This window comes from Magallana gigas, chromosome 2 (genome assembly GCF_963853765.1).
Source record: "Magallana gigas chromosome 2, xbMagGiga1.1, whole genome shotgun sequence".
NCBI classification, from domain to species: domain Eukaryota; kingdom Metazoa; phylum Mollusca; class Bivalvia; order Ostreida; family Ostreidae; genus Magallana; species Magallana gigas.
In genome coordinates, this window is record NC_088854.1 from 57575048 (window position 1) to 57587767 (window position 12720).

At 32.0% G+C, this 12720-nt stretch overlaps 1 protein-coding gene across 1 annotated transcript; it reads right to left on the bottom strand.

The window, feature by feature from the left end:
- Nucleotides 1-566: 566 nt before the first annotated feature.
- On the bottom strand, nt 567-6894 carry LOC105327190 (thyroid transcription factor 1-associated protein 26 homolog). Its single transcript, XM_011427522.4, has 4 exons — nt 6781-6894; nt 6401-6566; nt 5438-5522; nt 567-1166 (listed from the first exon to the last, which is right to left on the bottom strand). Exons 1-4 carry the CDS (start codon nt 6872-6874, stop codon nt 993-995), a joined length of 519 nt encoding a protein of 172 aa, XP_011425824.3. The 5' UTR covers nt 6875-6894; the 3' UTR covers nt 567-992.
- Between the last annotated feature and the right edge of the window lie 5826 nt (nt 6895-12720).

Below are 12720 nucleotides of genomic sequence, written 5' to 3' on the forward strand. Positions count from 1 at the left end.
AAAACGATTTTTGTTGCAGTTATCTACGTAATACATGTTGTTACCTGATGACAAGAGATGATGCATACAAAATATGGATGGGTTATTGCACACGAGAAGGCAATATTTTGTATATATCATCGAGGTTGTAAATAAATTCATGAAGTGTAAAATGCAGTTGTTTTAACACAAAAGTGTTCCATTTTAAGTTTTGGATCTCCATTGTGGTTCCATAGAACTTTAAACTGCTTATTCTGCAATTTTCATCAACTATTAAACCTATTGCATAAGTTTGATAATGATATACATGTAATGGAGACGAAGATTTTTCAACACTCAACATTTTCAATGAACATGAATCATATTTTCTACACCTGAAAACTGGTATGATTTTTCATATTAAAAACATGTTTTTTCTATATCTCCTTTGAGCTTTAGCTTTGTAAGAATTGGCTGCATTATTTTAGAGAGGAATCAGGACCGAGATAACAACAGACAATGGTTAAGTAAACACAAAAATTTCCAAACATTAGACCCACAAATTAATTTCAAGGCCATATTTTCTTTAAGATAGCTTTACACCAAACAAGGGTAGCTCATATTTTTATTAAATCTATTTCATTTCACAAAAGTATAATGAACACACAATATATTCATCTCTTTCTTTCAAATTTCTCTTCAGTCCCATATACACATGATACATGTATGTCAAACAAAAGTCTGATACAATGTATCAGAAACCATTTTGCTCTAGCTCAAGAAAAGTACATTCCCCAAGTCCATGAATAAGTTACCAGAAGGAGAATGCACCCCTGCAGCTTAGGCCCTGCCATCACCAACAGTGTTTAATCACTCAACTTGGTTTTCTCCTCAAATCTTTTCATAAAAAGTGCACAAATTTGATGTCATTACTCAGACTTGAGGCGGAGCATTGATTGGAGGAGGGTTGGTGACGGCAGGGCCTGGTATCAGAGTCTGCACTAGCCCTGGGTGTCCATGATTCCGACACCGCCCTACGTCTTGGAGGATTTCTGTTTCTTGATCTTCTCCAGCAGGTACTCCATCTGGTGCTTCATGATTGGTTGTCCTCGGCTGGTCCTCTTACAAAGCAGCTTGTAGTTTGCCTGTCGCTTCTGCTGGTACTTCTCTAAGGCAGAATCAACTGCCTGCTTTCTCTTCCTTGCCTCCTATTAACATAAATAAAATGTTATGGTACAAGGAACGTCTGATCAGAGGAATAACTCTTACATACAGTCATACTTGAATAATGAATTATCATCTTTTTTTTTATTTTATGAAATTGTTAATCAAAGTACTGAAAGTACTGACACGAGTTGATGCTACAGGAATCAGACATTTATTGCCCCTTTTCTGCTCTCAACAAGCAGAATTTGAAATAAATCATTAATATAGTATATAGGAATCTTATTATCCTAGGCCATAACATATCAAAGATGAAAAATAATGAATCGTGAAATATCATAGAGGGATGTTCGGCCATCTTGTACATTTGAGGGTCACCTTTTTTAATGCTGCATGGTCCGATTTTTTATCAAATTTTGTGTACGCTTTTGAAAGGATGGTTATGCTAAGTATGTATATAATAATAATAATAATTTTTTTTTTAAAACAAACGTCATAAAAAGAGTATCGCGTTATTTCGCCTCATATTAAAATTCGCCCTGAAGTCGAGGAGGGGATGGTTGTATTACGACTTTGACATCAAGTGTAAATGTGAGTAATGTTCTCGCAAAACAAAAATAAACCTGAGTACATTTTGTTCACTATTATTTCTGAAGTTTTGAAGTTTGTTTTGTTTACAATCGATGCATTTTGTTTTGTTTGCTTGTTTGGTTTTTTTTTGTATGCTCATAAAAAATCAATTTTATTTACTTTGAATATTTCTAACTTTGAAGGAGACCGAATCTGCTGGTGTAAATACTAAATAGGTGTGGGTTTATAACTCTCTAAGATAATTGGTTTGTATGGAAAATTATTTAATACTGTAGTAGCCAAAAAATTAGACCATGCAGCTTTGAACAGGTGGTTTGTATTGTTATGACGATCGACACAACTAATGTTAAGTTCATTCAATCGGCCACATTTAACTCACGTTATATATCTTTCTCATAATTATATACCGGTACCTTACAATTACGTAGAGGGTATATATTTTTTATTATGAAAAAAAATTTTTTTTATGTATAACGTCTGTGCCCGTGATGAATCTGTATCTACTTCACTGAGAGCAAACCGTCAATATGATCAAATAATGGTCTCTTTTCCTGTCATTCATCAAATTATTATACTTCCTTTCAGAACTCTGTTCCATTTAAATATTTAACATTAAATTTCAAACCATTTTTACAAAACAATATAGGCACGCTATTTTAAAGGGTTTTATAAATTACATGCACGTGACGTTTTAAACTTTTCTCTTTAATTTCTTGTACCATATATTATAGTACAAGGATTTTTTTTTCATTTAGAGAGAAGTTATTAAAAACGTCAGGTGTCTGTGTTATATTTAAACATTAAAATGCTTTCTTTGGTGATTCATGGGGGATATTGCAGAAAAAATACATAATCCGCGTTAGCGGACTATATAAAAATTTTCTGCAATGATCGTTACCTTCATAACCCGCATGAATCATCAAAGAAGCATTTTATTGTTTATTTAAAATATCTTTAATGATTAGGGCCAATTTGTAATAAATACATTTTAGTGTCTTTAATATGTCTGTGTAAATTTGCATCATTCTTTTAACAAATTAATAAATTGATTGTAAAAAGTAAGTAAAATTAACTAAATTACTGTTAATGTACATGAGTACGTTAGCTAAAAGAAACACCAAAATCGTCTCCAATGGGAATTTGAGTCAGACATCATCATGAAATCTTATATTCCGCGCAGTCCATGATCTTTTTTAAGGTCGCTGTATTAATTTAAGTTTCGACCAATCGATAAACGGGGGGTGTTGATTTCAGTTCAAATTCAAATCATTGCATCAGAAAGCAAAAAACAAAATGACAAGATTTTACTCATGTCCAAAATGCACACCATTAACTACAAGCTGCTATTCTATAGATAAGGTAAAATAGCTTGCCTCTGTTTATCAAACCAATTTGTAAAAAACATCATGTTTAAGATACTATTTCTTAATCAACGCTGCTCAAAACTATAAATCGCCACACAATATTTATATAACCTACCACGCTAATCTATTCTTAATCTATGACGTATATAAACAGGAGCACAGTTTTCGCGATGTGCATGTTGCAGGGCCACACTGACCTTCAACTAAGCGAAAGATCAAATCACATAGACCCCCCACCCCCTGCTCTTGATTATTTTCAACTCTTTTGCTTCACCTCTTTGTTTTGTCACACTAAAATGATTTCACGTTTGACAAAGTGTAAGTAATGAAAAGCATTCATGTTCCTGAATTTCAACTCTTGTGGGGGAAAACGTTAAACATTCACCACTGAGCTGAGCTCATTTGCATAAAGGCGATTACAGCGCGGGTATCACTGAAGTTTCATATACATGCATATACGTCAAATTTAATTATAGCGATATTTTCATCACTCAATAAAAATGTTCTTGGTTATGAACAAACATACTTGATATCTTTTATACAATTTATTGATGGCAACAATAATGTATCCTTAGTATATGAAATGTGTCAAAAGATTTTTCTTGAACCTACATTCTTGTGCGGATTGATATCAATTAACAAAAAGAAAATCATGATTTTCTGTTGATTAAAATACGTTGAAAACAAATTTTACCTCTGATAAACGAAGTTATTCTTTCATCATTCATATCATTACATTTTGATAATTGATATATTAGTTTGACCATCAATACGAAAATGTGATTTAACCCAGTGATGGGAAACCCCTTTGCAGTGACTATACTGAGTTGATATACATCAACTCGTAAAAATTAAGTCTGATCGATGATTTCTGTAACATGTAGCCCCCAAGTAATGTTCAAAATTGGTGTCATTTTATTCTAATTTTTAATAGATTTCTTTTGAAAAATCACCATCTAGCTGTGGTGCAAACTTTTATGTGACCATACAAGAGATGGTAAACCTTAATGCATGTACATATATGAAACTGTAATGCACATGGTTATTCTTAATTCACATTAATCTTTTCAAAAGATTGCCAGTCATAAATAGCACAATTCCATCATAAAATGTACAGGAATTAATTAAAGTTTGAATTATCCTCTATAATATCATTTAAATTTAGGCAGTTCATGCTTTTTAACTGTAATGCAGTTTTAAAAAAGCTCAAACTGTAAAGTGAAAGTCTCAAGTAATATAATATTCTTTTACCATAGATAAAATTTCAAAGCAATTCTTACAACTATATGATTTTGAATTTTGAATTTTTTTAATTAAGTACAGAAACAAGGAGACTTTTCCACATAAATTATGTAAATTTTTGCAAACTGTAAACATAAATTGCAACATAAAACAGACTTATACTTTTTTTAGGTGCATTGTATTGAGACATAGGCAATGTGTATCATTCAGCATAAACAGTAAAAAATATTCTAACAACCAGAATTAAATCACCAAGTCCTTAGCTGTGCTTGGATCTAAGGTATATGGTCTCACTCTGGACACCCCATCCCCTCCCAAAAACTTATTTTTAAAATTCACAAAGTACCCCTAAGGTAAAGTTACCTAAAAATGGCCTTGAACCACCCCCTCTCCCACAACAACATCAACAATCCCCCTGAAAATAATTTCTGGATCCACATTTTTCAGCACATTTTCTATGATTGTTTATTGACATGTCCTTGGCTTGCATGATAAGTGAGTAAATATGTACCCAAATAATGAGCATGGAATGTCCATTTAGGTTACAAGTGTGGGAATTACTGTTGACAGTGGACAAGTGCTATCACAATCTCATCACAACATTAGGTCCCATGCTTACACAGCATAGTGAAAGGAGCTGATTGTCTGATTTGAAATCTGTGAAGGCATTTCAAGGTCAATAGTATATTAGACCATCCTTGAAAAAATGTTTGTTTTGAATTGCTGGCAATTTGCCTCCTAAGGGTTTTAGATACAGAAGGGAGGGAGGGATTTTTTTCTAAAAGTTAAAAATTAACTAATCAAATATTGGTAAAAAATAAAAGTCTCTATTTATTTTTTGCTAATAAAATTTGATCAGCAGGGGTTTTCCAATAAGGCGAATGACAATCCCAAACAAACAATAATTTTATTCTGCCCTTACAATAATATTCATAATAAGGTACATTTTGAATTACAATTTTTTCAATTAACTCTACTACTGTGTGTGTGCAAGTGATATCTATAAGCATACTTGGGGAAATACGGGTTTGTTTGAACTAAGAAATAGTGGAATTTAGTGAAATAGTGAATAGCAGTCCAGAGATTGACACAATTATTACTGGTTTTATGTACTTTACCTTCTTTTTTCTATCTTTCTCCATTTTCGTCTGTTTGTATTCATGGTGTGCCTTTGAATATGTCCCAACAGGTTTATGTGACGATCTGATTGAAAAGAATCAAGGTATGTATATACATGCATATTTAGTGAACCATAAATCAAAATTCAAAAAGCATGATGAAAATACAATGTATAGATGAACTTATTTAAATGTTTACTTTATATCATGTATATTCACTTGAAACATAAAAAGATTCTGGCTTAAAGAAGTACAAGATCAGTCTAAATATAGGGTTTAATACATAGGGTCCTGCCAATACTTCACAAGGAAAGTGAAGACACAGTCATCAAACTTCTATAATCTCTCATAGGTTTGCTGACAATACTCTGTCACAATATAAATATGCAGCACGTTTTCATAATATTTAATATGTTCATTTAATAGTTGTAACGCTTCTACCATCGCTTTTTAATAGTTTTATTTAGATGATAGACAGTGGTAATAACTACAACAAAACAAAGACGAACATAAGCACATAGGACAATGACATCAAATGTTTTCATTTAAAGATAATAAAAAAAGTCAAAATTTATATGCTTAGAATAATCAGAATGTACAATTATGAATTTTCATTATTAATAAACTTATTAAAGTTAATTAACTTACTCCATTGGTGTCTAAACATGAAAAAGATTGACTGATGTTTCTACTGTGTTTTCCTCACGAACCGCACGAGACACAATAAGTTCCACAAATCACAACGGAACATACACAAATTTCACAACACGAACAAAAACGGATAAACACACAAAATAAGACGTGTAACGGCACAATAGTATAAAAAAATCTCAAGATATCTCCTAGCTTGTTAGGTTTCAATACCCGCATAAAAATAAAAAGTCCCTGCATATTTTGCATTGCAAATGACATAAACGTACCTAGGATGATAACGTTATTTACCTTTCAATACTTTTACTTTACCTTTGCTTGCTTTCAGTAGGACCTGCTGAGGTCGCCTCTTCTTCTGAAAGCTCGTCCAATACAGAAATATGTTTGGCACTTCCTGCTGATGCTTTCTTCTCCTTCTTTAACATTTTTCGATATTCATGCTCTATTTTTCTCTTTCTCCTATCTGCAAATCCCTGTCCTTGAATTGATTGAATTGAAAAAAATATATGAATAATTTAATACATTAATATTTAAAAGATAACCCTTAATGTTATGTTAATTTTTTTGAAGATGACATATCAATAGGTAATTTGGCGAGTAAATTCGGGTAGTCTATAGACATTTTAAATGGTTAAAATGTCAAACATTTGCATCAAAATGTTTTTTCTATAAGAATTATCTTGGGAATTTACCTTCTTCTTTGTTCCCTGTGAATTTTTTGTAGTTTTTCTCCTTCAATTTCCTTTCAACACGTTTTTGGTTATTCATTTTTCTGTCGCATAACATTAACAATGTTAACTCGTACCACAATTGAAAACAAATACCTTAGATAGGTTGTACTTTTAATATTAGCCAAACTGAAACAACAAAAGCAGACGTGTTTATATCAATCAGACGATAGAAGTATAGTGGCCAGAAATTAGTCTTGGCTTTTACCCCATTTCATTTGTAACCAGTATAACATAGTAAGAGGTTGATCCAAAAGTAATGTCACAGATGCAATAAAATCTTGAAAAATCCGCATAAAGTGACAAAAACTTGTGCTTTGAGATATCTACCTAATTCAGTTCAGATCTGAAAATTTTAATGCATTATGGTAGATATTTCTGAAGATAATCAATTTTGTAGATCATTTCTAGATCTTTGGCGTTCTTGTAGAATTTCTTAATTTGGTGCCTTTTTTTCATTTTTTTCCCATAAAGTAACTAATTACTCTTTTTTTGAAAGCGATGGGGTAATAAAATGGATATTATCAAATGTGCATTCAATTTGTCGAGGTCTCGTCAACAAGTCATGAGCTTTATGATATACATGTAGCTCATGACGTAAAATCTAGTTTTAACTTTCCTTCGATCAGAGTATCTTCTGTCTATTCAGTTTATTTATTAACATGACATAGGCTTAAATTAAATATTGGAACCGTGTTAAGGGAACCCTTTTCAATTATTCTCAATTCTAGGTTGATATGTCAATTCAGTACATGTTCTAATGATTTCTATCCATCGAAGCAAAAATGCCCCGTATCACTAGTATTTTTATTCCATGATTTAAAGAAAAAATGCATTGCGTAGATATCCGAAATGGACAGTAACGGTCCCTAATTTTTAAAAACAGTTAGAAAAAGTCTATGACATATCTATTTCAAAATATTGTGTTGTTTGGGTCTTTTTCAAATTTTGGAAGCATGTGATTTTTGCATAAATACAAACCTTAAAAAAGACGTAAATTCATGACGCGGCGATGTCACCTATATATAAGGAATAAGGAATCATTCTTTGAGTATTATGAGGTGATAATTTCGGTCGGGGCGTGATCAAATCCAATAAAGCCCGAAGGGCTTTATGATAGATTTGATCACGCCCCGACCGAAATTATCACCTCATAATATTCAAAGAATGATTCCTTATTACTTATATTTATATAATTTTTAGCCATCGTACGATTAAATATTTAAATATAAATGAGCATACCCCGCTGGGGCCTCAATTTGGCGTCATTTGTATTATGGGTTATATAGTACAAAATCGATACGTAGTGTTATCACAGGCAAACACACTGGAAAATGTAAATATATCTTGCTATAAACATCAATATCTTGTTAAAACGAAATTTAATCAAAATTATACTTCAAATTGGAATTTTGATAAGGACAATATTGATGTATCATTTTATACAATACAGCGCCAGTGTGAAACGTAGTGCATAGTGTGACATTACTTTTTGATCAACCCTTGTATATATATATGACAAAACTGTTCATTTTCTTTCCGCTAGATGGTTTATTTTTATCCAGTAACAATGATTACAGCTCTGTTCTGTGGGTGACTAAAGGTAACAGAAGTCGTAATTTATCTGGTCACAATGGTTTCCTGTTCGTATATACGTCCATGGTTACAGCTTCATGTATAATTATTTTCTCTTGGTGAAAAAAGGTAAGCTTTTTTCTGTTTAGCAGGGGGTCTAACTTTATTTGGTTGCAGTGGTACGTTACAGCTATAACATTCTCTTGGTGACATAGGGTATCAGTGGTGACAGTCATTATCATGATTTACAGGTTTTTTTTATTTTGGTTACATTGTACTCTGGTTACTAGTTACAAATAGGAAGGGGTAAAGATCAGGACTAATTTCTGGTCATATTTAAGGAATAAGGAATCATTCTTTGAGTATTATGAGGTGAAAATTTTGGTCGGGGCGTGATCAAATCCAATAAAGCAATAAAGGGCTTTATGATAGATTTGATCACGCCCCGACCGGAATTATCATCTCATAATATTCAAAGAATGATTCCTTATTACTTATATAGTTTTAAGCCATCGTACGATTAATATTTAAATATAAATAAGCAAACCCCCACTGGCGCCTCAGTTTGGCGTCATTTGTAGTAATGGGTTATATAGTATAAAATCGATACATAGTGTTATCACAGGCAAAGACACTGGAAAATGTAAATTTCTACAATTAACTTTGAAAAGCAAGAATAATTAATATAAAACGGCCAAAAAAAAAATGAATGCGTAGCATGCATGGAAATCGACAGAGACCCATTTCAAAGTCTTTTAATGATAATTACTTTAATGTGAGAAACATATACATATGTATTCGCCTCTTAAAGGCGAAATTTTGTGTGCCTGAAATATTTATGAAAGGATATTGTTCAGTATTATTAAAAAAACATTTTAAAAAATGGTACTAAATGAAAAGATAAAGTAACGGATGTTAAACATGTTAAAGGAAACTTCAAACTACAACCCCTTATATGATACAAGGTAAGTATTTCTTCAATAAATAATTCAATATTGCTAATGATATTGATTTGTCAAATAATGGTAATTGACAAAAAAAAATTTGTAAAACTTATCCTCTCTCATTTCATAAATTTTCAACCTGCCCTTCATTTTTATTTCTCAATATTGGCGTTTGAATTTTCGTTGTATTAAGTATCATCGAGAAAGATAAGAAATTCGTGTTCAATTCAATCAGGTAAGGTTTGATTTACTGATTTAAGAATATTCATATACATGTAGATTTTAACTATTATGAATGCAAATATCACAGACGAATTTATATTACGTTTTCAATCTCAATCATTCCTGGATTAGTCTTTATTACATGTAAAACGAACATAGCGAATTTTTTTTTCGAAGGGGGCGGGGGTCAGAGGAATAACTATGTTTGCTGGGGAACGGGGAGGGGGGGGGGTGTCCTGGCCTATTTTCGATAAATTATGTAAATATACTTTTTCAGATGGGATCCGGACCCCTCCCATACCATGTAGATCTGCACATACACCGTTACCAAACATTTCATTCAATAAACTTTCCATGTTTCATAACTTGCTTATAAATCATTGTACAAAATTTATATTAAAATATGTCTTTTCATATAAATGTATAAACAATGAAAAACACTTTGCCGATAAAAAAAAATAACTTAAAATTGTATCTTTGTGTGATTAAACCGGTAACGGGCGTCGTATTATAACTTCTTTATATATAACTAAGCTCCTTAACATCCGTTATCATTGATTTTTTAAAATAATACTTAAAAACAGTGCATATTTTACCCAAAAGAAAATATATACAGTTTCCAATGGATGTCGTTACATGTACATGTACTCAATTATGTGCATTGTCAAAAAACAATGCTGCTGTTGTGGTAAATTCGTTCTTAGTGGTGTTTACTTTTACGTCATGGATGCCTAGATATTTTAAAATTCCCGATTAGTAGTATTCATATAAAAAATAAAAGATAGTAACGCTTGTAAACGGTAACGCTTGTTAACAAAAAAAATCATATATTTAATTGTTTTCTTGACATCGTTGCTTTATTTAGTTTGAATACCGCCAAAATATGAAGCTATACAACTATTTAAAAGATATATAGGGTGGGATTATTTGGAGTATATTGTTTACGCAGAGAAAAGGTGGTAACGCTTGTTAATCCTTAATCATATGACAGTGAAAAGAATCGGATAGATGCCGAGTTTTTTAACAATGGTAATGCCATATAGTAAAAACGGATTATATACTTAATTGCCTACAAAATAAATATATTTAGATGAAACTTGATTCATAAAAGATCGTTTTTGGTTTAGTTCCTATTGGAGGGTAAGTTTTGGTAACGCTTGTTAATGCTAACATTGCGACAGGTTTTATAAAACCTTGGTTAAAATAATATTGACAAATGGCAAATACTGTAGTCTTTGAAATGTTAGATATTTATTAAAACAAAAATCTATATTTTTATTTTTTCCTTCCCCGACTTCAGCAGCTGAAAATTGGACAAACATTATCACTACCCTATATGGCGAAATATAACTGTGACATCTATAATTTGGCTATTAAAATAATAATAATTAATTTAAAAAACAACCGACAAACTAAATTGAAAGCAAACGCACGCCAGTTGATACTAGCATTCCGATTACTCAAGACACTAACAGGAATTCTATTTAATAAATATTGTATATGGGTTCAAATTTCGATAAAATCGTGACTTTTAATAAGAAATAGCTTGAATAATAACTGAGTATAGATACGGTGTATTATTACTTCTATGTACCGTGGCTTCCAAGTGCTAGACAACTCACTTCCGATGTAAACACATGTAGTGAACAAAGCGTGACTTATACTGCTCCCTTGCGTGTCGTTACCCACAAGACATTCAGTATACGTCAGTCATTCATCGTACAGAAATCATGCATCCTCACATCTTGGTTTCGGTTCCTGCTCCATGAAAGTTTTGTTGATGTAATAGTCTTGTCAACATTAGTTTTCATCTTCATCAAATGCAGGCACGTAAACGTAGCACATTCTGGGAGAGGGGGGGGGGGGGGCAGAGTGATTCAAGAAAAAAAGACAAGAAAATAATATGAAAGGGAAATTCGCTTAGCCGATCACAAAGACCTAATCCGGGGGGGGGGGGGGGGGGATAAGTATTACCAATTATGTTATATATAAAATCGCTTTTTCCTGTTCAAGTTCGTTATTTCAATTAAATTTATTGGCAATGAGCTACTATATCAACCAAAAAACTCATATTACAAATAGGCACACACAGAAACACAAAAAAATCATAATACACAATTTGCATTTAATTCAAAATATGACATATCAACGAACCTCCAATATATGGCGGCGGTGCCACACACAGTCAATTAGTAGACTAGCGCACTTGCATTGATATGACTGTATAGAATATAAAAAACCAACCGTATATATATATGTTAAAATCTAGTAATACTACAGACAAAGTTATCTCAAAAATGCTAATACATTTCATAAAAGCTGTCTGTATATTAAACAATTTTATTATTCTCACATAAAGGATATTTAAATTACTGTGAATTGAATAAAATACAAATGAATAGATATTTCAAACATGAAAATAACTCTCTTACCGTAAATAATGCAAGGTATCACTCACACGTTTCACACCTGAACACTCTCAAGGGCGTCAGCGAAGTGAGACTCCGTATGAACTTGTTAAACTAGATTATAATAAGTAAATAAATAATTTCACAAATTAGTCTCACTTTGCTGATTATCATAATAAAATAGAAAACAACTAGATAAATATTCAAAAGATATTTTTAATAAGTTTTAAGAAACATAATCTCTAAAAAAAAAAGGAATTTGCGCTGAACAGAAACTCTATAAATTGAATAAACACAGGTAAAAAATACGGTACGCGATTCGCGCAAATACCACGAATAACTTTAACCATTACAATTAACTCAAATTTCAATATTTTACTTCCATTATATTTTCGTACTCGCCAAAATGTGGGGTTGGGGCAACTACATTTACATCTTCATACAGTTTTTATATGTAAATATACATGTAAGTAATATCAGTGCTGCGAGAAAATGTGTGTGTGTGTTGGGGGGGGGGGGGGGGGGGGGGCTGCGTATGCACCGATGCTGCGTATGTGCCTGAAGTTTATGTACCTTATTTTTGAGCATGCGGATATATAAAATCAGTTATGTTTGTGAGATTTACCGGTAAATCAAGACAAATATATCTATCAATATATGAGGAGCCATTTGTACTAACTGCGTGAAAAACTAAGAAAACGTTTGCAGTGAATATGACCATATTGAAATACCATTTTGGATATCTTATTTTTAAC